This window comes from Armigeres subalbatus, chromosome 1, assembly GCF_024139115.2.
Source record: "Armigeres subalbatus isolate Guangzhou_Male chromosome 1, GZ_Asu_2, whole genome shotgun sequence".
Lineage (NCBI taxonomy): Eukaryota > Metazoa > Arthropoda > Insecta > Diptera > Culicidae > Armigeres > Armigeres subalbatus.
The window spans coordinates 276,325,006-276,349,231 of NC_085139.1; the positions used below are offsets into that span (position 1 = coordinate 276,325,006).

Genomic DNA, 24,226 nt, shown 5'->3' on the forward strand with positions numbered 1-24,226 from the left:
TTCTCCGACTGCCGACGGAACCCAGGAGGAGGAAGCGGGGGCCATTCGCTGGTGGATGGTGCCGACGATGCTGGAGCTTGGACCGATGCAGCTGCCGCTGCCAGTCGCTTGTGCGGCTGTAGCGGTGGGAGTATTGGAATCACACGACGGGGAGCCGGGATAACTGGAAAGTTCACCTCGTTGATTACAGGAACACGGTTCTTCTTCGGAATGGTCCTGGTGGAAGCCTTCTTCCGGATTTCCAGGAACTCGGCTCGCTTTGGGCAGCCCTTTGTGGTGGCCCGATGTTTGTCGCCACAGTTGGCGCACTTGGGATCGGCCACCTCCATTTTGTCGCACTCGTCAGTCGGATGGGGTTCGCCACACTTGTTGCAGCGCGGCTTCATGCGGCAGTTTCTGGTGCCGTGCCCGAAATTGAAGCAGTTGGTGCATTGCGTGACATCGCGGTGCACTGGCCGATATCGCTCCCCAGTCAACGACGGTGTAATTTATAACGCCAACCAGCTTCAGGTCCTTCCAGGTAGTGGAGCCGTGCTCCAGATGGATCAGGTAAAGCTGGTCGCGATATTTCCTCGCCTTGTCGTGACGAGCGATCTTGTGGACGGCTACTGGCTTCAGTCCGCAACTTTCAAGCTCTGCTTGGAGCTCTTCCTCCTTCATGTCGTGAAGTCCTCGCAGCAAAGCCTTGAGCGGCTTCGTGCCGGGGTGGTCATGAGTGTAGTACTCATACTTGTGGACCTCGAGGAACTCCACGACGGATTGATGATGGTCCCTGTTGGCCGGCATCACTTTCACGCCCTCGCTGCAGAGCCGAAAAGTACATTTCAGCCCCTTAGCGATCAGCTGGCGAATTTTTGGGCGTAAATCCGGCGGATCGCCCTTCACAAACACGGGCGGGCACTTCTCCTTCTGCTCCGGTTGCACCTGCGGCAGCTGCGATTGCTGCTTCTTCCTCTTTTTCGGCGGATTGCCTGCGTCATCAAGCGGCAACGGCGAGAACACGTTGCTCTGCAAAAGCTGCTTGGAGGGGTTACCCGCGCCTCCAAGAGCAGTGCGCTTAGGCACTTTTCCAGCGACCGAATCGGCCACCGAGTCTCCCATGACGGGTCCGGGAGAAAATAACGCCAACGCGACAAGCGAAAACGTAAACAGCGAAAGAACGAGAAAAAACACTTCGAAAAAATGCGCGAGCAAAAAACACGTCCGTACGTGTTGCTGTCTCGAACTGGAATCAGATGATTTCCAAAAATCTAAATGACACCCAGTATAGTAAAGAAAGACGTAAGTCCTACGTCAAAACCATCGCTTATTCCGGAACACAGTTTATACATATATTGGACCAATCATATTCCATACCGAATTTAACATAGTTTATGCATCGTTTTTATTCAAAATATCTGAAATAATCATTTCCGAAGTACACGCTCTAGAAATTTGTTAAATACGAACAGCCATCTTGAGTCCGGTATATCTCCGGAAACAAAAGGCCACTGAATCCTGCTCCATTTGGTAAAAGTTGTAAGAAAAGTTTCATTAAAGTTCCAGCCAGGCATAAGATTTTTATTTTTGGCTTCAAAAGGGGGTTGGTAACGGAAGGGTTCAATAAGCCGTGTCATGATTGAAGGTTTAATATTAATTTCATTAACTCTATATGAATTTAAGTTAAATCTACGAGGAAGGACGACGGTCGCTAATTATTGTATAGAAAATAGATGCACCTAGTTGGCAAGACTTACTTACCTTCTTCTTGGCTTCGATTCTTTTGTCCATATAATTAGAGCGGATGGCGTGGCCCAGGAAGGAGGAAGCAATTGATATGACCTGGCTGTCCGCACCAACAAGAGCGGCACTGACCGTTGCCAACGTGGACGCTGACGATAACGGCAGGATGTCATCAGTGTTGTTGTCCATTTTGAGTGCCGGCTCTCCTACACCGGGGGATGTGTTGGTTCCATCTCCACTATTTAAGCCGATGTCTAGAACTGTTTCCGTTCTAAAAGCATTGATTTTTGCTGTTGGCGATGGTAACTGCGAGATGGTGTATAGTTCGTCAGCGGTTCCGACGTGCTTGGAAGATGATCCGGCGCTGCTAGACGAAGGCTTTGGAGTGCAAATTGTGGTAGAGTTGACAGTGTCTATGAGGTTGGTTGTGCATTTCGGGGGGCGGCACTGAAAAAGAGAAGCGGATAACATCGTTGGGTTTAGATGACGCGAAAGCGACGATACCATGTTGTTCTTCGCGCGACCACTTGTTCGATAAAAGGGTCGAGTTCGACCACAGGGCACCGGTAAGACCCATGAAGCCGACTCCGAACCTTTGGACCACCTCTTATTTGCTCCTGAACTAGCCATTCCTCGAGTCCACGCGCCACCTTCTGTGTAGCTCCGAGACGTTTTGGACGATAGCCGATAAAACGGCGTTCCAGCCAACTTCATCTTTACACATCCTCCGAACTAGGTTGTCCGGGGTAGTGTCCAGACCACAAGTGGCAAGCATGTGGTCACGCATTGCGCGAAAACGTGGGCACACGAACAACACGTGTTCCGCCGTTTCCTCTGAACCTGCGCACACCAAACACTCGGGCGAGGCCGAGCAAGCCAGCTGCGTTACCTGCACTTTGATTTTGCAGCACGCTTAAACGCCGGGCACATCGAACCCCCCATGGGGTGCTTGCTGTTCACAGCTTTGCTGGAACAAATCAAACAATTGGGAGGGTTCGTGCAGCATTGTGCCTTATGTCCCTCCAATCCGCAGCGTCGGCAGAGATGGCTTCTGTCAGGGCCTTTGCAGTCCCATTGCTTGTGCCCCGGTTCCAGGCACTTGAAGCAAACTTCGGGTTGCTCGTATATGCGCACAGGGCATACCGACCATCCCACCTTGACGCTCCCTAACTTGACTACCTTGGAGGCGTCCGCTGCAGATAGCCGAACCAATGCTACCTGCGTCCCTGCCGGACCTTTCCGTAGCCGAACGGCTGCGGTGGTCGTCTCCACTTCACACTGTCGCCGCAGTGCCGTGACGAGCTCTTCGACTTCAGTGATCTCGTCCAGGTCTTTAACCCTTAGATTCACCTCCGTCGTGAGTGCCCTCACCTTGACCGTCTCTCCTATGACCTCCTCCGCCAACTTCTTGTAGGCGGCGCCCTTTTGCGAGACGCCCCGCTTCAGCTCGAGTATCATCTCGCCCATCCGGGTACGTCTTATTCGACGTACGTCGGCGCCGAGTTCACCGAGCTTGACGTCACTCCTCATCGCCTTCAAGACGTCCGAGTACTTAGCCTCGTCCGAATATGGCATGCCGGTCTGGGAGAGCTGCGCTAAAACCCACCACCTCAAACTTCAACGGGTCCAAAACAAATTCCTGAGGATGATCCTCAACGCCCCTCCCAGGACAAGAACATCCGAGGTCCACCGTCTGGCCGGAATAAAAACGAACAGTGGGTAATGTCTGTGACATAACCGCTAAGTGGACGTAGGACTTGACTTGACCATGCCTTTAAGATACATAATATGTCCAAATTTCTCACATCAACTATTTTGGATAAATAATCGGCGTTGCATACCATTCCTTGGCAAAATCTTCTCATCAAACCGACACAGAAATCAAATCTACCTCGAACAAGAATCATCAAAAAAAATTCAGGAAGTTATCTGTCTGGTCACGAAATATTAGCCTCGATAGTGGCAACCTTCCCACTGAAGGACTGCCTGAAATAAACCACAAGTTGGCTCAACAGGGGATGTAGACTGCATCTCACTGTTAGTTTTGACGCTATTTATGAAAGTCACGCATAAAATTTTATCTCTAGAATATTGGATTTGGCACCCAAGTACAATTTCTATCCCGAAGGGTATTGAAAGCATTGATATTGATCTCTATTATTGGCTCTCTGAAGAACCGTTTGTTTTTTGGACATACATGCTGCATCATGTGGCTTTTCTTCAGCCTGTCTCGCCGGCCGGTCTCGGCTCGACTCTGCTGCTGCTGCCGGTATCTGCTCAGCATTGCTGCTTTGTCGGGTCTGTAGGGTGGACTGCTGATGTGCTGGCTAGGTTTCGGATGATGATGGTCGCTTCGATGGTGTCGAACCGAAAAAGCGGTCGGTGCAGACTTCATTCCCTGCTAAAAGTGCTGTTCCATCGATGATGCAGTTGCTTCGCTTGTCCCGGTCAGAATGAAAGGAAAAAATCGCGTTGCGATATTTTATGGCTTCTCGGCAGACCCAGCGGCTGCTCATTCGCTGGTGTCTGCACCAATCAGAACGTGGTAATGGAATGATGCAAGAATTATGCGGTACCCATATTTATAGGTTCCCTTGAGCTCAATGTTTTTCATTGAAAACAGTTTCATGCCTATTGAAACAAGTTTTTCGGGTCTTATCAAGCATGAACATGAAAGGCATACTTGAAATCTGTCGATTGAGGGGCTTACCGCAGAAATTCGTCCACTGAGACGAACGCTATTAACGTTTAAAATCTTTCAACACAGCGTAACGCGGTCGATTTGAATATTTTGAAATTACACCCGGTATAGTAAAGAGAGACGTAAGTCCTACGTCAAAATTTCGTTGAGATCTTAGAATAAGAAACGCATTTTCTTTTGTCGTGAGCGAGGAAGACAGAATTTTGTAACAATTCATCGCCATGAACGCGAATTAATAAAATTGTCACGCAAACGCTCTCTAATTAGTTGATTGTACTACATTTTCAAAATGATTCTATTGCGAAAAACTCTTAAGTAAGTATATTAGTGGTTCTGAAAAGATCCATTCACAATGTTAGATGTAAATTTCCTCTTGAGCGGTTCAACTGGGAGTTTATGATTGTTTAAAACATTATGAATCGATGTCTGCAGGAATACCAAACGCTTAACCGCTGCTGCCATCGGCCGAGAAAACTTGATCAGTAGTGTTGTCGTCGACACTCTATCGTCACACACCGCCGTGCCGCGCTTACTGTCTATTACTGTTACACAAATTTGTCTATTAACGCTTAGTACATAACCCCATTATTAGTAGACAAATACGTGTGTAGTTTTCTTCTATAAAATGTCTTCAGTGTTCCCAAGATTCAAATTCAAATTATGTGATATTTTTTTTACTATTTGCACAATATGAATGCGGAATATGAATGCAGTGAATGAAAAAATCTACCTCGCGTAGCAGAAATTTGTTTAACCAGTAATTAATCTATCGTGTTGACGCTGATCACGCCAGCTAGTGTGAAAGAACGCGAAGTGATAAAACTAATGTCTGCACCGAAGAGCACAACATTATTTAGTGTGGAATCGATCGTGTTGTAGAAGCTTATTAAACGAAGTACATTGATCTTGCGTTAGATATGGGTCTGTGAAATTCATTCTGAAATACATAACTTTATGCATTTTAGAAAGGTGCACAGGATTCTTCTAGTGAGCAAATGTATGCTATATGGAAAGGAAAGGTATTCTACCAGGATTTGCGTAACAAATGTTTCATGTGCCAAGCGGAAGGTCACCGGAAGGATGCGTGTCCATAAAGAACAAAAATGAACGATCAAAAGGGACGATCAATCGGAAAGAAAGAGGCGAATATGGCAACGCAAGGTGGGCAACGGAAATCATATTCCAGTGTCGTTATCGGATTTGATGCAGCAACCCGTCAAACATCATCGGATGCAGCGCAGAACGACGTAATTGAAATGGCTGAGGAAGAAGTGATTGGATTGGATACCGATTCAACTGAACAGATGAAACCATTTGAAATTCCCGATTCAATGGTGGCGCGAAAAACTAGCAGAAACTATGACATTCAAGAATAATATAGTTTGGATCTGGTTCGTGAAGAAAGGAATTAGGGCTACACGGACTCCTACAGAAAAATTAGAGAAGAAGAGGATAAAAAGCAACTAGCGCAGTCTACGAGTCAGCGACAGGATCGTTTGGTTACAGATGGATCAATGGACCGATCCGCACAAAAGAAGACCTCACGCAGAAATGTTTCTGAAACTTCTTCGGAATAATTAGTTCTATTATTTCTTATGTTTTCGGCTCCGTAGAGTTTATTATTTTACATCCGAGCCTCATAAATAAACAGATTGGTAGAAATGTGTGCTATATATATGTAGACGAAGAATAAGAAGGAAATGGCTGTTACGCTCTTTTCAAATGTTGGTCTAGTAATATCAATTCTCTATCTGCGTATACGTTTGGCAGATGTGGATACATAACTGAGTATCCCACTAAATAAAAAAATAAATCTAAGCATTAATTTCCTAATTTTGAGCACGATACTATAAAACCAGCCTGACAAGACAATATGAATAGAGGTGTGCGCCGGTCCGAAAATCGTCGGCGGCGACGTTTGTCAGAATTTTGGTCAGCGGCGGCGGCGTGAATCGGCGTGGAGATTTTTAACGTTTTTTTTAAGGTTTTTTTTTCTGCATTTTACAGGATGTTTTTAAGACTTCAACGGAAGAATCTTTTGCATTTCGTCGGAAAAATCTGATGAATTTCTCTCGCAAATTCTCTGAGCTTCTCCAAAATACTAATTTGAAAATTATTTTCGGACTTTCCATGGCAACAACTTTGAAGTTTTGATAATTCTTCGGAATTTCCAAGGAAGCACTTTGGAATTTCCAAGGAAAATTGTTTGAGTTGCCACAGGAAAATGTTCGGAAAATCCACGGAGAGTTTCTGTTGAGTATTCTTCAAAGTATACACAGAAAATTCTTTAGATTTTCCGCTGGAGATTGTTAAAAATGTGGACATCAACAAAACAAAATTTCAACAGCGAATTGATAATAATTTTCATAAGAATATCATTGGAATTTGCACGGGATTATTTTCAAATTTTCTTTGGAAAATTCTTCGGAATTTCCAAGGAGAATTTTATGGAATCTAAACCAAAATTATTCAGAGCTCCAACGTGATTTTTTTTTTAATTTTTACGGGAAACTGTTTGGTATTTCAACGAAAAAAAATCGGATTTTCGAAGGAATTTCTTTGGATTTCTACAGGAAATTTGTTGTATTGTAGAAATTCGTCGGAAAAATTCAAAGCAAAATTATTAAAAAGAAGAAGGGTCGTTTGACCGAAAATCATTTGGCGAAAGCCATTTAGCCGAATAATACGTTAAGTCAAAAATCATCCAGCAGAATTGTATTTGATCAAAATGACCGTTTGGGCAAAACGGTTATACAACAAAAACCAGTTTGGCCAGAAATTTCATTTGGTCAAAGCACTCTTCCCCAATACGTCTTTTGGCTGACATGGTCGTTTGGCTGAATAGGTTATAAGGCCGAAAATGTCGTTATGCCGAAATGGATGTTTGACAGAAAAGGTCATTTGGTCAAAAATGTTGCTTACTGTACGGTAATATGGTCAAAAATATCCAACAATTTATTTTAGTTTAAAATGTCATTTTGCCGAAATGGTAGTTTGTCCGAATCGACTAGATCATTTGGCCGAAAACGTCATTTGGTGGAAATGGTCGTTTGGCAGAAAAAATCCTTTGGCCCGAAAATGTCCTTTCTGCAAAACAAACATTTCAGCCAAACAGCATTTTCTGCCAAATGACCAATTCAGTCGAGCGACACTTTCGGTCGAATGCTTATTTCGGTCATCGGTCATCTGTTTTTTTTTCAGCCTAAGGAACTGTTCGTTCAAATGACATTTTCGGCAAAGTAATTTTAGACTAGATGTTCAGCCAAATGTAGTATATTAGGCCAACCAACTTTCGGACTTACCAACAAATTACTCAAGCTCTAGCTGGAATAAGGGCAAATGTCTCAAGAGAGAATTCTCTTCGCCGACTTTCCCTCTTTTGAATAAAAGTGACAAGCCGGGGATTTTTTTGTAGTTTATTACCTCACAAAACTAGAAAACAATGAGAACTTGCATTCTGAGGTTATAAACCGCAAATAAATCTTCTGCTTGTTACTTTTATTTAAAAGAGGGGTAGTCGACGAAAAGAATTCTCTCTTGCGACATTCGCCCTTTTGCCAGATAGAGCTTGAATTTTAGCTATACAGTCGACTCTCTACATCTCGATGTTCTATATATAGATATCTCTCCCTATGTCGATAGTTTTCTCGGTCCCTCCAATCTACATACATTCGGGTCTTCTACATCTCGATAACCTACATATCTCGATGTCTTCTTCTTCTTATTGGCATCACATCCCCCACTGGACGCCTCGCAGCTTAGTGTTCATTCAGCACTTCCACAGTTATTAACTGCGAGGTTTCTAAGCCAAGGTACCATTTTTGCATTTGTATATCATTAGGCTAACACGATGATACTTTCATGCCCAGGGAAATCAAGACAATTTCCACCGGGAATCGAACCCAGCGTGGCCTTACTTTGTAGCCGCGCGTCTTACCGCTACGCTAAGGAGCGCCCCCTATCGCGATGTGTTCTGGTCATTTTTGTTCAAGTTTCTCTCTCTCTATGTCGAATTTCTCGTGCGGATTTCTAGGCTACTAGACCATCTTTGAACAATAACAGTCACATAAGCGCTTTAAGGTTCCCCCAAACACACGTGACGTGACAGTCGTGACGCGATTCTATCGCAGCGATTCTGTCGCCATTGGTATGGAAGGGTAAACAGAATATTGGCTGCAGCGACCCAACGATAGAATCGCGGTGACTAGTTGTCATCGTCGCAGCGATGAAATCGCTTAGGTTTGGGGGAGCCTTTATTCTCCTCCAATGTTTGTTGGGCATTCTTGCATTCGACAAAATGGCTTTCTGCCAAACGACTGTTCTCCGTTCAAAAAATCAATTTCAACTATATTTTTTTGGATTTCTACAAGAAATCCTTTGAAATTTACATTCGAAGTTTATCTTACTTTTCATGGTTGAATTTCCGAAATTTCAACGAAAAATTGTATGGAATTTTTAAGGATATCATTGGAATTTCATTGAATCTTCGGATTTTCCACGGAAAACTCTGCGGATTTCTTCAATTTTGAATCGGCGTGGAAAATTATAGACGGCGTGACAAATTTTAAACGGTGGCGCGCCGATGCAAAAATGTCGGCGGAGGCGGCGTGCCAAAAACTGTCGGCCGCGGCAGCACACACCTCTAAATATGAAGTATGCTTCAGCATAATTATGTACATAACCTTAAGTGAACTAAGGTTTTCAACGAAATTTGAATCCCTAGGTATAAAAAATCCCACAATTTCTATATTTTTATGTACTTGCTAATATAAAATTGATCAGATTCAGGAGCACACGCTCCACGATGAATTCCTTTGAAAGCGGCACAAATGCTGGGGTATTATTGCCTTATCGCCAATGTTATATGCGGCGAGAATGCGGCGATTTATCACAGACTGCCTCTTCTGTTATTATAACTCTAAAAACAGTTATTTGACTTCGAAAAAATGAAATCAGAATTGTGAATTGCAAAATCAAAATTCCGCGGAAAAAAAATAAAATTTCGTTTCGTTTCGAAAAATTTCGAAATAAATGAACCTTGATTTCGTATCGTTTCGAAGTCTCGAAAGCAAATCTATATTTCGTTTCGTTTCGATCCGAATCAACATAGACATTTTAAATTTCGTTTCGTTTCGTTTCGTTAGAAAAAAGTGTGTTATCGCATACCCTTAGGTGTGGCCATCGCTCTTCGCTACAACATCAACTGTCGTCTGCTTCCAAGCTTCCAGCTCAGTGTCATCGAGGCCATCGGTGTCGAACTCACCACTTCGGTCGGCACAATCGCGCTCATCGCGGCGTACTGTCCAACGCAGGCCAAAGCCGGCGATGGATCATCGGCTGCCCTTCGGAGGGACATCGTCAAGCTGACGCGGAGGCAAGGCCAGTATATCATTGCCGGCGACTTGAATGCCAAACATCAAGCCTGGGGCAACAGTCGCGGCAATCGAAACGGCACCATCTGGAGCAACGACATGGAGGAAGGCAACTACACGATCCTGAGCCCGGATTCCCCCACTCGGATGAGTCGGTCCGGTGCCCACGCAACGCTCGACCTCTGCATAACAAACCTGAGTGACCACGTCTCGCAGCCGGTTGTATACCAGGAGCTCAGTTCGGATCACTATCCTGTGGTGGTGGAACTGGGCTCCTCGGTCAATCGGCACCAGCAGTTACGGCGGAACTACCACCGAGTGAACTGGCAGCGGTTCCAGCAGTGCGTCGATAACACCGTCGACTACGAGGTGCGTCCGGAGACGCCGGAAAGTATCGACCGCCAGCTGTGCGCTATCGAGGAGGCGATCACGGCGGCCCGAGAGCAACACGTACCGACGGCTCGGCAGGTAAGCAACTCCTTAAACATCGATACACTCACCAAAGATTTGATTCGATTGCGGAATGTCACTCGCAGGCAGTTTCAGCGTACTGGACTGCCTGAGCTTAAGGCACGCTGCAATCGAATCACAAAATTATCAAGGCCAGAATGGTGGACCTCAAAATAACGACTTCTCGAATAAGATCCGCACTCTCCCAGATTATGCTAAGCCGTTCTGGAAAATGACCAAAATTCTAAAATCCAAGCCTCGGCCCATTCCACCTTTGATCCCACTAGACAATAATGGCTCTAAGGATCGCTTGATAACTCCTGCAGAGAAGGTCGCTGAAATAGGTCGTCACTTCGTCAGCTCACCCAATCTTGGGCAGAACATCGTCAGTCCACACGAAGCAGCCGTCAACGAGCATGCTAACAACATCCATTTGATTCCCAACGACTTCTCGGAGGAGTTGGAGATCTCAGCTGGCGAATTGACGGCCTATATCAAATCATCGAAGAATATGAAGGCCCCAGGCTTCGACAGCATCCTGAATCTCGAGCTCAAACACATGAGTGCGCCGTTCTTTGAGCACCTCTCGCTGATCTTCAATCAGTGTCTCCGGCTCAGCTACTTCCCATCGGCCTGGAAGTCAGCGAAAGTCATCCCCATCCGGAAGCCTGGGAAGGATCCTTCCTCACCCAAAAGCTATCGTCCCATCAGCCTTCTCTCAGGATTATCCAAGCTATTCGAAAAAGCTATTCATCATCGGTTACTTGAGTCTGCCGAAAATCTCAACATCTTGCTCGAGGAACAGTTTGGTTTCCGACGCGGTCGGTCAACTGTACACCAACTGACCCGAGTTACCAACGTCCTCAGACGGAACAAGTTTGTCTCGAAAACATCCGCCATGGCCTTACTCGATGTCGAGAAGGCATTTGACAATGTATGGCATGATGGCCTGGTGTACAAACTACAACGCTACAATCTTCCCAGCTACCTGGTGAAAATCATCAACAATTACCTGTCGGCAAGGACATTCCGGGTCTCAATCAGCGGAGCGAGTTCCAATGCGCACAACATCGTCGCAGGCGTTCCCCAGGGCAGTATCCTCGGGCCCCTGCTTTTCAATCTGTTCACCTCCGACATGCCAGAACCTCCAGAAGGCGGCATTCTGTCTCTGTTCGCAGATGACACCTCCATCGTCTACAACGGTAGAGTGATCATAGCGCTAGTGGCAAAACTCCAACGAGGCCTGGATGCCCTGACAGAGTACCTTACCAGCTGGAAGATCTGTATCAACGCGGCGAAGACCCAGGTCATCATTTTCCCCCACTCCAAATCCCCTAAACTTGTTCCGCCTGGGGACTGTAAAATCATCCTCAATGGCACGACTGTGGAATGGGCCAATGAGGCCGACTACCTTGGCTTGACCCTCGACAGCAAGCTTATTTTCAGGCAACAGGTTGACAAAACGGTGACAAAGTGTAACGTCTTGTTGAAACTACTGTACCCTTTGATCAACCGCCGGTCGTCATTGTCCCTGAAAAATAAGCTTGCTGTCTACAAGCAAATCATCCTCCCTGTGATCGAATATGGCATGCCGGTCTGGGAGAGCTGCGCTAAAACCCACCACCTCAAACTTCAACGCGTCCAAAACAAATTCCTGAGGATGATCCTCAACACCCCTCCCAGGACAAGAACAGCCGAGGTTCACCGTCTGGCCGGAATAAAAACCTTACATGAACGCTTTGGTGAGTGTAAAGAAAGGTTTAGGGTCCGTTGCTTGCACTCGGACCAACAAGCGCTTAGGGCGCTAGTTCCAATCTAGGTTATCAAATTTTTATTGTAAATATTAGTGTACATAGTAGTTAGGTTATCAAATTTAAAAAAAAACACACTAGCGCCTCCTGAAGGCCGTCATGATACATTATTTTTTTAAAATTAAGTAGAAACATAAAAATAATAATAATAATAATAATTAAAATTGAAGTTGGAGGGCCAAGCCGGCCGATCACTGTACATGTTAAAAATAATTGTAGAACAAAAAATGTGTAAATAAAGAAAGATTTTACTACTTTACTACTACTACTCAATGCTTTGCTTTGAAAACAGTTTTAGGCCTATTGAAACAAGTTTTCGGATATTATCAAGCATTAATATGAAAGGCATACTTGAAAGCTGTCGATTGAGGGGTTAACTGCAGAAATCTGTTCACTAGGGTAAAAGCTATTAACGTTTGAAATCTTTCAACACAGCGTAACGCGGCCGATTTAGAAATTTTTAAATAACACCCGGTATAGTAAAGAGAGACGTAAGTCCTACGTCAAAACATCGTAACGCTTGTTATCTATTCGCAACGATTTTTGGTGATCCTGTTTTCGGCTATTTTTTATCAAGTTTTCCACGTTCATTCGGTTAAACTGTGCCTGGAAAACCTTCAAACATTACTCCTAAACGGAACACGACTGAAGGCTAAGCTGTTTCTACGCTAACCGAAGTGCAATTGTGATTTGAAAATTATTTTCATCCCAGCAGAATCCATTCCAAAATCGAAGTAAGTACCAAAAACAACAGAGGTAATAGTGCTATCGTGGTGGCGTTATATCTTCACACTCATTCCCGTGATCTAGTCACTCAGTCGATTAGTACTAAATCACCCGGTTTGTTTTGCTCTGTGCATTCACACGCCCGAAACGGTGTTGTTGTTTCGATTAGAGCAGCAGGTCCTGGTGCGTTCGGCAGTCTCAAAAGCCGAAACATTACAGTTGACGCGCGTGCCTCTGTGCCCTCCATTCAGTGCGCATCCACACGATTCATTTGCGGCGGTGCTGAAAATTGGATAGAGTAGTGTGTCTTGATGCGATCGGTGGTATCAAAAGCCGAAGCATTCAATCGACGTGCATGCTCTAGACAACAAAATGGTCACTTTATTGGCTCTTCTGGATTTCAGTAAAGCATTCGATTCTATTGATCATAGACAGTTGTGTAGCAATTGAAGTATAATTTCTACTTAGATCAATTTTCCATAAAATTAATTAAGTCGTATCTATCCGACCGAATGCAATACGTTGATTTCAACAACCAACAATCCGAACTGATTCCTGTCCCACGTGAGGTGCCACAAGGTTCAATTCTTGGGCCGTTACTTTTCTCGATGTACATCAATGATCTACCTTTAAATCTGTCATATTGTAGATTTCATCTATATGCAGACGACTGTCAATTATACATATCAGGAGTGCCTGATACAATATCTGAAATGGTGAATCGAATTAATTCTGACATTCAGAGTATCTTGCTATGGTGCGACAATAACGGACTTATACTCAACGGAGGAAAAACTCAAACGATTATTTTTCACACTAAACGTGCCGTTCTTGTAAATGTACCATCAATAAGAGTAGGTAACGATATCATTGAATATTCTAATGTAGTCAGAAATCTTGGGTTAATGATGGATTCTAACTTAAACTGGACATCCCAGGTTAATGCCGTTTGCAGTAAAATTTATAATGCCTTACATTCGCTTGTCTTACTGAGACATTATACTCCCCAACATATCCGGGTTCAATTGGTTAGGTCTCTCTTAAATCCATTGTTTGATTATGGAGATATTTTGTTTGGCCTTGTAACTAAGAAAAATCCTAGAAAACTTAACCAGGTGTTCAATGCAGTCACCAGATAGAGTAGAGTGGGGCAAGAGTGCGCGTGGGGTAAGAGTACGTTTTCGATTTTTTGAAGTAATAAAAAAAGATAAACTAGCAGCACTGCATCAGTTTGACAGGTATTCTGGCCAACTATTATCATGTGTAATTGTAAACGATTTGAATAAACAACAAGGGAGATATGGAATTAGATAACTTTTTGGTCATTTTGCTAAAAATAATTGGATTTCCGCAACTAGTATTTCATTACCATATATACGTTCAATCAGGTGAACATTATATCATTTTGATAACCTATTGTATAGAGTACTTTATGGTACAGAACACCAATCCGGTTGGTTTTCCAAGAAGTCAAAACCATTACTTGAATAATTTTTGGGACTGTGGGGTAAAAGTACGCAGGAACCGGTGGGGCAAGAGTACGCATATGAATCTTCAAGTTATGATGTCAACCCCGTATCTCCGGCCGAAATAAGACTTCTTCCAAAGCGTAAAGATCCACAACTAAGAAAAAAGGGACAGAATTCGAAATTATCACAAGTTTTTAGGATAAGTTGAAGTAATTTGGTGTTAGAAAGGACTTAGCGAACAAAGCACTGAAGCGAAATAATGAAACTGTATTAGGACTTGTTGTACACCTAAACATAGTACGAAAACACAATTTCATCTAAATGATAATTTCATTTAATCAAAAGAAACATTCATAAATTACGCAACGTTTAGCTGGTAGGGGTTGTGAGATGTGCGACGATCCATATAATTTTTAGAGGATTCATACAAATAGTGTAAGATAGAGGGGGGGGGGGGGGGGGGATGAAATAGCCAAATTTTACGTTACGTGATTGGTGGACTTTCTTTAAGGAAAATGCCTTTGCATACACCACGCGAAACCTGATATATATTTTTACCTCTGTAGTTTTTTGTATATACAAAAAGCAAAGGTTTTTCGTATGAAAGTTCCCATTTTTAGGACCCCCTCCCTCTTTAGGAGTTAATTAATCTTTAAACATTCCCTAATATATGATCATTAAACATCAATTCAATGTTATTAACTCTTATTTGTGTTAATATATACTTAAAGCACATGATTGGATAAATGCGTACTCTTACCCCACCCGATGCGCACTTTTACCCCACCGGTGGGGTAAGAGTGCGTTTTTCACTTGTCTTGCAATAAGGGTTCTACTAAAACGAATCTCAATGATTTCAATATTTTTTCCACTGGGTAACATAAAGGAAGAGTATATGAATCATCGACACTGATTTGATATGCAGAAGCTTGCTTTATAAGGGCCACATGATCGATTGAAAACTAAGTGCGTACTCTTGCCCCACTCTACTCTATGCATTTAATCTGAAAAAGTTCGACCATATATCTAATTATAAAAAGGCAATACTTGGATGTGATTTTACAAGTCATTTAAGGCTTAGAATCTGTATCCAAACATTCAAAATTATAAACGACCCTCCAATTTACCTTCGAGATTTCTTCAGACATGCGCGCTCTTCAAGAAGTTCATTACTCATCGTTCCTAGATGCCTTAAACTATTTGAAACAATCTTATCGTTTACGAGCCATACAAATTTGGAATGATCTACCTCGAAATCAAAGGAGTGAAAGAAGTTTTTCTACTTTTAAAAGAAATTTGAATAATTTATTCAGTGTATAGTCATTGGTATTAGATGTTGCATAGTACAGTCAAACCTCCATGAGTCGATATTGAAGGGACCATCGACTCATGGAAATATCGACATGTGGAATAGGAAATCTTTGGAAATCTGTTTGAAGGGACCATCACAGTAACCCAGAAAATATTTTTTAATATGGGATAATTTGCATCTATTAGTCGATATCGAGTCATAGAACATCGACTCATGGAGGTTTGACTGTAGTATAAGCTTTGAGAATCAGTAGGTGATTATTTGTGTTACTATATGGAGTTTGTTAATAAATAAATAAATAAATAAATAAATAAATATTTTTGCTGTGTATGTAAATTTCCCATGGGCAGTTCACAACGCGCATTTTCGCGCATGGGTCTGCCGGGTCAACTAGTATACAATAGATAATAATTTATTGCACCGTCCTTCAAATTGTACTAAAATTAAGATCTTTTTCAGAAAAAAGCATTTGTTACGCTTTACGCATAGGGGTGGGGGTGGTTCTGAAAATTGTTATGGATTGTTACGAGGAGGTGGGCGGTTCTTATAAACAACGTTTTTTCCACAGTTAAAGCCTAGTACGCTGTTCTCACGGAATAGGTTTACAGAAAATTTGGTCAAATTACCAAGGTACTTATAGCTAATTCAGTATGGGAGAAATGTCACTTTTCCGTACGGAATAATGGTACGGAATATTTTTACGTAAGGAAAAGTGACAGCTACTTGTCAGCTCCGTACTGCTCACGGAATTTCAGAAGCTCACTAGGAACTGGAGGAACTTTCGGAGGAATTCCTGGAGGAACTTCCGGAGGAATTCCTGGAGGAACTTCCGGAGGAATTCGTGGAGGAACTTCCGGAGGAATTCGTGGAGGAACTTCCGGAGGAATTCGTGGAGGAACTTCCGGAGGAATTCGTGGAGGAACTTCCGGAGGAATTCGTGGAGGAACTTCCGGAGGAATTCGTGGAGGAACTTCCGGAGGAATTCCTGGAGGATCTTCCGGAGGAATTCCTGGGGGAACTTCCGGAGGAATTCCTGGAGGAACTTCCGGAGGAATTCCTGGAGGAACTTCCGGAGGAATTCCTGGAGGAACTTCCGGAGGAATTCCTGGAATAACTTCCAGAGGAATTCCTGGAGGAACTTCTGGAGAAATTCCTGGAGGAACTTCTGGAGGAATTCCTGGAGGAACTTCCGGAGGAATTCCTGGAGGAACTTCCGGAGGAATTCCTGGAGGAACTTCCGGAGGAATTCCTGGAGGAACTTCCGGAGGAATTCCTGGAGGAACTTCCGGAGGAATTCCTGGAGGAACTTCCGGAGGAATTCCTGGAGGAACTTCGGAGGAATTCCTGGAGGAACTTCCGGAGGAATTCCTGGAGGAACTTCCGGAGGAATTCCTGGAGGAACTTCGGAGGAATTCCTGGAGGAACTTCGGAGGAATTCCTGGAGGAACTTCCGGAGGAATTCCTGGAGGAACTTCCGGAGGAATTCCTGGAGGAACTTCCGGAGGAATTCCTGGAGGAACTTCCGGAGGAATTCCTGGAGGAACTTCGGAGGAATTCCTGGAGGAACTTCCGGAGGAATTCCTGGAGGAACTTCCGGAGGAATTCCTGGAGGAACTTCCGGAGGAATTCCTGGAGGAACTTCCGGAGGAATTCCTGGAGGAACTTCCGGAGGAATTCCTGGAGGAACTTCCGGAGGAATTCCTGGAGGAACTTCGGAGGAATTCCTGGAGGAACTTCCGGAGGAATTCCTGGAGGAACTTCCGGAGGAATTCCTGGAGGAACTTCCGGAGGAATTCCTGGAGGAACTTCGGAGGAATTCCTGGAGGAACTTCCGGAGGAATTCCTGGAGGAACTTCCGGAGGAATTCCTGGAGGAACTTCCGGAGGAATTCCTGGAGGAACTTCCGGAGGAATTCCTGGAGGAACTTCCGGAGGAATTCCTGGAGGAACTTCCGGAGGAATTCCTGGAGGAACTTCCGGAGGAATTCCCGGAGGAACTTCGCGGGGTAGAGCGGAACTACCAAAGCGGACTAAAATGCACAAAACTGGAGGGCCAAAGCACCAACCAAAACAAAACGCCACAAATCTAAATTTTCATGCATGTATTTAGGGCATCCGCCCTCATCATTTGCCTTTCCTAGCCTCCTACTTCGTGGCCTTACTCCTCTACTCTTTCTCTATTCACATCTTCTTACACGCTAACATTTTTGTTTTCGTACTCACGAACTGCGGGGCGTCCCCCTAGTCTCGCCTCACCCATCTCCTCGCACAACTCCATAATCTGCGACGATTCGCCATCAATCGCTCCTGCTTGATGTCTCGTCTCCAGACCTCCGTTTGCGGTTATGACGGACGGCTTTCCTGGCGGCACTAGCGGTGGAAATACCGGCCAATTCCCTCCTTGATGGCGACGACGGGATCACTGGGACAACTGCGCCTCCGACCTCTTCGTGCTGGCAAACTTCCTTCTCTGCGCAACTCCTCTGCTGGAGATCCCTCTGGCCGTCCAGTCGACCGTATACTGGATGGGATCCCTCCGAGGCAGTAGATGCTGACGAGGCCGCACGCCTTTCACCAATTCCACGCGACAGTCACCGGATCAACACAAGCACAAATCGTCCTTCAGCATGCGCAGCTCAGCTCCCATAGAAACACCCTACCAAAGCAACTTATATGAATTGTTTGCTCATTCAGTTTTTTGCAGTACAACTTACCCAGCGAATGGGGTGTTTTGGCTCTGACGGAATTGTAACCGATCTCCGACGGATGTGTGCTTGGTTCACTTCCCCGTGGTTTTGTTCTGACCTTCGGGTGATCTGCAAATCGCATGGGGTAAGGCTTATGTCGCGCAACGATAAAAATAGGATTACCTTTTGCCCTTCGATTGGCGGCCCGTTGACTAAAGTCAACTTGCGTTCGGTGCCGTGCTTTCTTGGACCGTCTACCTTCCTGCGTGATTCTGGAACTTTTTCCTGACCTGCGATAGAAGTGAGGTTATGCCTGCATCGTGGCGTGCGATCAAACAACTCCTACCTTTGGTGCGTTTGTTGCCGGCGTCTCGAAACCGGATTTACCTCACGGTGAACGATTCCGGGCGAATTTCGGTTCCCGAATTAAACCACCGGTGAAAATCACTCACAAACCGCGCACTGTGATTCCCGCGAAGGGATTTTATAACTTTTCGCCTCGTTGTGGCGGCGACGATCTTCTCGCACGGAGGTACCGAAAAAAGTGAAGACTCATTTCCTCTTCGATCTGGCTTGCGGTGTTGCCGTTCGTGGTGTGCGTGTGTCAGTTGCTCCTGTCAAACTACTGCAGTGGCGCGCCGCTTTGCGCCGCATATTTGATGCAGGGCTGGATTTTCGAATCGCATTCAAACCGACTGTTGGTGCGTTATGCAGGTGTGCGGGATGGTGCTTGCGTTTTGTTTTATTGTCGATTGCAAGTATTAATGGTTTCCAATCACATAATAATATTCTTCAAAGCTTACAAACAATACTAAACGTAACAACTTCCGGAGGAACTTCCGCACGAATTCCTGGAGGAACTTCCGGAGGAATACCTGGAGGAACTTTCGGAGGAATACCTGGAGGAACTTCCGGAGGACTTCCTGGAGGAACTTCCGGAGGAATTCCTGGAGGATCTTCCGGCGGAATTCCTGGAGGAACTTTCGGAGGAATTCCTGGAGGAACTGGAGGAACTTCCGGAGGAATTCCTGGAGGAACTTCCTGAGGAATTCCTGGAGGAGATTCCGAAGGAATTCCTGGAGGAGCTTCCGGAGGAACTCCTGGAGAAACTTCCGGAGGAATTCCTGGAGGAACTTCCGGAGGAATTCCTGGAGGAACTTCCGGAGGAATTCCTGGAGGAATTTCCGGAGGAATTCCTGGAGGAACTTCCGGAGGAATTCCTGGAGGAACTTCCGGAGGAATTCCTGGAGGAACTTCCGGAGGAATTCCTGGAGGAACTTCCTGAGGAATTCCTGGAGGAACTTCCGGAGGAATTCCTGGAGGAACTTCCGGAGGAATTCCTGGAGGAACTTCCGGAGGAATTCCTGGAGGAACTTCGGAGGAATTCCTGGAGGAACTTCCGGAGGAATTCCTGGAGGAACTTCCGGAGGAATTCCTGGAGGAACTTCCGGAGGAATTCCTGGAGGAACTTCCGGAGGAATTCCTGGAGGAACTTCCGGAGGAATTCCTGGAGGAACTTCGGAGGAATTCCTGGAGGAACTTCCGGAGGAATTCCTGGAGGAACTTCGGAGGAATTCCTGGAGGAACTTCCGGAGGAATTCCTGGAGGAACTTCCGGAGGAATTCCTGGAGGAACTTCGGAGGAATTCCTGGAGGAACTTCCGGAGGAATTCCTGGAGGAACTTCCGGAGGAATTCCTGGAGGAACTTCCGGAGGAATTCCTGGAGGAACTTCCGGAGGAATTCCTGGAGGAACTTCCGGAGGAATTCCTGGAGGAACTTCGGAGGAATTCCTGGAGGAACTTCCGGAGGAATTCCTGGAGGAACTTCCGGAGGAATTCCTGGAGGAACTTCCGGAGGAATTCCTGGAGGAACTTCGGAGGAATTCCTGGAGGAACTTCCGGAGGAATTCCTGGAGGAACTTCGGAGGAATTCCTGGAGGAACTTCCGGAGGAATTCCTGGAGGAACTTCCGGAGGAATTCCTGGAGGAACTTCCGGAGGAATTCCTGGAGGAACTTCCGGAGGAATTCCTGGAGGAACTTCCGGAGGAATTCCTGGAGGAACTTCCGGAGGAATTCCTGGAGGAACTTCCGGAGGAATTCCTGGAGGAACTTCCGGAGGAATTCCTGGAGGAACTTCGGAGGAATTCCTGGAGGAACTTCCGGAGGAATTCCTGGAGGAACTTCGGAGGAATTCCTGGAGGAACTTCCGGAGGAATTCCTGGAGGAACTTCCGGAGGAATTCCTGGAGGAACTTCGGAGGAATTCCTGGAGGAACTTCCGGAGGAATTCCTGGAGGAACTTCGGAGGAATTCCTGGAGGAACTTCGGAGGAATTCCTGGAGGAACTTCCGGAGGAATTCCTGGAGGAACTTCCGGAGGAATTCCTGGAGGAACTTCCGGAGGAATTCCTGGAGGAACTTCCGGAGGAATTCCTGGAGGAACTTCCGGAGGAATTCCTGGAGGAACTTCCGGAGGAATTCCTGGAGGAACTTCCGGAGGAATTCCTGGAGGAACTTCCGGAGGAATTCCTGGAGGAACTTCCGGAGGAATTCCTGGAGGAACTTCCGGAGGAAATCCTGGAGGAACTTCCGGAGGAATTCCTGGAGGAACTTCCGGAGGAATTCCTGGAGGAACTTCCGGAGGAATTCCTGGAGGAACTTCCTGGAGGAACTTTCGGAGGAATACCTGGAGGAACTTTCGGAGGAATACCTGGAGGAACTTCCGGAGGACTTCCTGGAGGAACTTCCGGAGGAATTCCTGGAGGAACTTCCGGCGGAATTCCTGGAGGAAAGTTCGGAGGAATTCCTGGAGGAACTTCCGGAGGAATTCCTGGAGGAACTTCCGGAGAAATTCCTGGAGGAACTTCCGGAGGAATTCCTGGAGGAACTTCCGGAGGAATTCCTGGAGGAACTTCCGGAGGAATTCCTGGAGGAACTTCCTTGAGGAACTGGAGGAACTTCCGGAGGAATTCCTGGAGGAACTTCCGGAGGAATTCCTGGAGGAGCTTCCGAAGGAATTCCTGGAGGAGCTTCCGGAGGAATTCCTGGAGGAACTTCCGGAGAAATTCCTGGAGGAACTTCCGGAGGAATTCCTGGAGGAACTTCCGGAGGAATTCCTGGAGGAACTTCCGGAGGAATTCCTGGAGGAACTTCTGGAGGAATTCCTGGAGGAACTTCCGGAGGAATTCCTGGAGGAACTTCCGGAGGAATTCCTGGAGGAACTTCCTGAGGAATTCCTGGAGGAACTTCCGGAGGAATTCCTGGAGGAACTTCCGGAGGAATTCCTGGAGGAACTTCCGGAGGAATTCCTGGAGGAACTTCCGGAGGAAATCCTGGAGGAACTTCCGGAGGAATTCCTGGAGGAACTTCCGGAGGAATTCAAGGAGGAACTTCCTGGAGGAACTTTCGGAGGAATACCTGGAGGAACTTTCGGAGGAATACCTGGAGGAACTTCCGGAGGACTTCCTGGAGGAACTTCCGGAGGAATTCCTGGAGGAACTTCCGGCGGAATTCCTGGAGGAAAGTTCGGAGGAATTCCTGGAGGAATTTCCGGAGGAATTCCTGGAGGAACTTCCGGAGGAATTCCTGGAGGAACTTCCGGAGGAATTCCTGGAGGAACTTCCGGAGGAATTCCTGGAGGAACTTCCTTGAGGAACTGGAGGAACTTCCGGAGGAATTCCTGGAGGAACTTCCGGAGGAATTCCTGGAGGAGCTTCCGAAGGAATTCCTGGAGGAGCTTCCGGAGGAACTCCTGGAGAAACTTCCGGAGGAATTCCTGGAGGAGCTTCCGGAGGAATTCCTGGAGGAACTTCCGGAGAAATTCCTGGAGGAACTTCCGGAGGAATTCCGGGAGGAACTTCCGGAGGAATTCCTGGAGGAACTTCCGGAGGAATTCCTGGAGGAACTTCCGGAGGAATTTTCGGAGAAACTTCCGGAAGAATTTCTGAAGGAATTCCGGAGGAATTCCTGGAGGAACTTCCGGAGGAATTCATGGAGCAACTTCCGGAGGAATTCCTGGAGGAACTTCCGGAGGAATTCCTGGAGGAACTTCCGGAGGAATTCCTGGAGGAACTTCCGGAGGAATTCCTGGAGGAACTTCCGGAGGAACTTCCGGAGGAATTCCTGGAGGAACTTCCGCAGGAATTCCTGGAGGAACTTTCGGAGGAACTTCCGGAGGAACTTCCGGAGGAACTTCCGGAATAATGGCTAGAGAAACTTCCGGAGGAATTCCTAGAGGAACTTCTGGAGGAATTCATGGAGGAACTTTCAGAGGAATTCATGGAGGAACTTCCCGAGGAACTCACGAAGGAACTTCCGGAGAATTTCATGGAGGAACTTCCAGAGAAATTCCTGGAGGAACTTCCGGAGGAACTTCCAGAGAATTTCTTGGAGGATCTTCCGGAAAAATTCTTGGAGGAACTTTCGGAGAAATTCTTGAAAGAACTACCGGAGAAATTCTTTGCGGAACTTTTTGAGTTGGCCATTTTACGAATGTTCCGGATTTTCCAGAGAACCAGTTTTGTGGCATTCGGAGATCACAGAAGACATTTGCTATTGATTGCAAATTTGCCAGAATGAATGGTTACGAAAAAATCGCGAAGCTCTGGGATGAACTTTTAAAATTGGCCTCTTTTACGGATGTTCCGGATTCTTCCGGAGAACCATTCCTGGGGCATTTGGGGGTCACAAAATACATTTACTATTGATTGCACCTACAATTTGCCAGAATTAATGGTTACGAAAAAATCGCGAAGCTCTGGGATGAACTTTTGGTATTGGTAATTTTACGGATGTTCCGGATCTTCCAGAGGGCTTTCCGATGACCGCTCGAGGGATAAATTTGCCCAGAAATGGCATATACAAGATAGCAAATACAGTTGGGATCATCAGAGCACAGTTTTGCAAGCAGTTTTATGTTTCATAACACGAAACTCGAAAATTAGGTGCCAAATTGAGAAGCTCAAACAGTACCTTTCTAGCACAGGTTCCCCGGGGACTAGCAGGGTCAATTCGGATGAATCACCCCAAGGGCTTGTTCTAAGAACCTACAGCTTTCGTTTGGTGCCTAAAGATCGAAAATCGGTTGAAATTTGAGTTTTTGCGATCGTGATGAAATCTTAGGTCCAAATAGACCCCAATGCACAATGTGTAACTTTTTTCTAATGCATTAGGAAGGTTAAATGAGTAGTGGCGGTTTTGCCGAAAATTGGTACCATTGTACCCACTAATGGGTTTTAGCCAGTTACCATGCAGTACCTTCGGGTAAGACGTTTCCCTTAATCAGAACAGCACACGGAGATTTTCGTTTACCCATTATTGGGTACTTTTTGTGCTATTTCTTTCTCTATGCAGAAAAATTTACTTATTTTTTAAAGTTCAGCGGCATAGCTGTTGAGTTATGCCGTTGAACTTCAAAAGAATGGTAAATTTTTCTGCAGACGGAAAGAGATAGCACAAAAAATTACCCATTAATGGGTAAATTGAGTTTCTCCGTGCATAAAAAACACTTTCATACACACCCCGAAACTGAGTTGTTTGCACTCTGTAGGTAACCTGGCTATCGAATTTCAGAGCTTTAGAAGTGAACACTCCCGTGAAGTCACTTGGAGGGTTGAACAAAAAATGCAAGTTGACAACATCAGAGACGATGGTATTATATAGAGACACGCGGAGAGAATTAAAGCAATTCTGGCTTCACGGCCAGCAGACAAAAAAATCTTGGGCGATTGGCAACATAAAAATTTCTGAGAACTTGAAGTGACTCTCAGTGTGAGCAGTTGTTTCGTTTGCTCCAGCTATGTATTTTGTCTTCTTTAGCACCATTGCCATATATTCAACAATAAATTATGATTAAATGCAATATATGAATTTGCTATGAGAACTCTAAAAACATCTTCATTCACTCAACTTTTCAAACTTTTTCATAATTTCTAAAATGTGAATTACAATACCTTTCATTCATTTATTTAGTCTACATC

At 45.4% G+C, this 24,226-nt stretch overlaps 1 protein-coding gene across 1 annotated transcript in view; it reads right to left on the reverse strand.

The window, feature by feature from the left end:
- Nucleotides 1–1,960: 1,960 nt before the first annotated feature.
- Nucleotides 1,961–24,226, reverse strand: part of LOC134207353 (uncharacterized) — a 249,529-nt gene continuing 227,263 nt past the window's right edge. The window contains exons 5-6 of the mRNA XM_062683072.1: nt 2,030–2,169; nt 1,961–1,982 (exon numbers count right to left, since the gene is read on the reverse strand). Coding sequence (XP_062539056.1) covers nt 1,961–1,982; nt 2,030–2,169 — 162 coding nt within the window. The remainder of the gene's footprint in view (nt 1,983–2,029; nt 2,170–24,226) is intronic.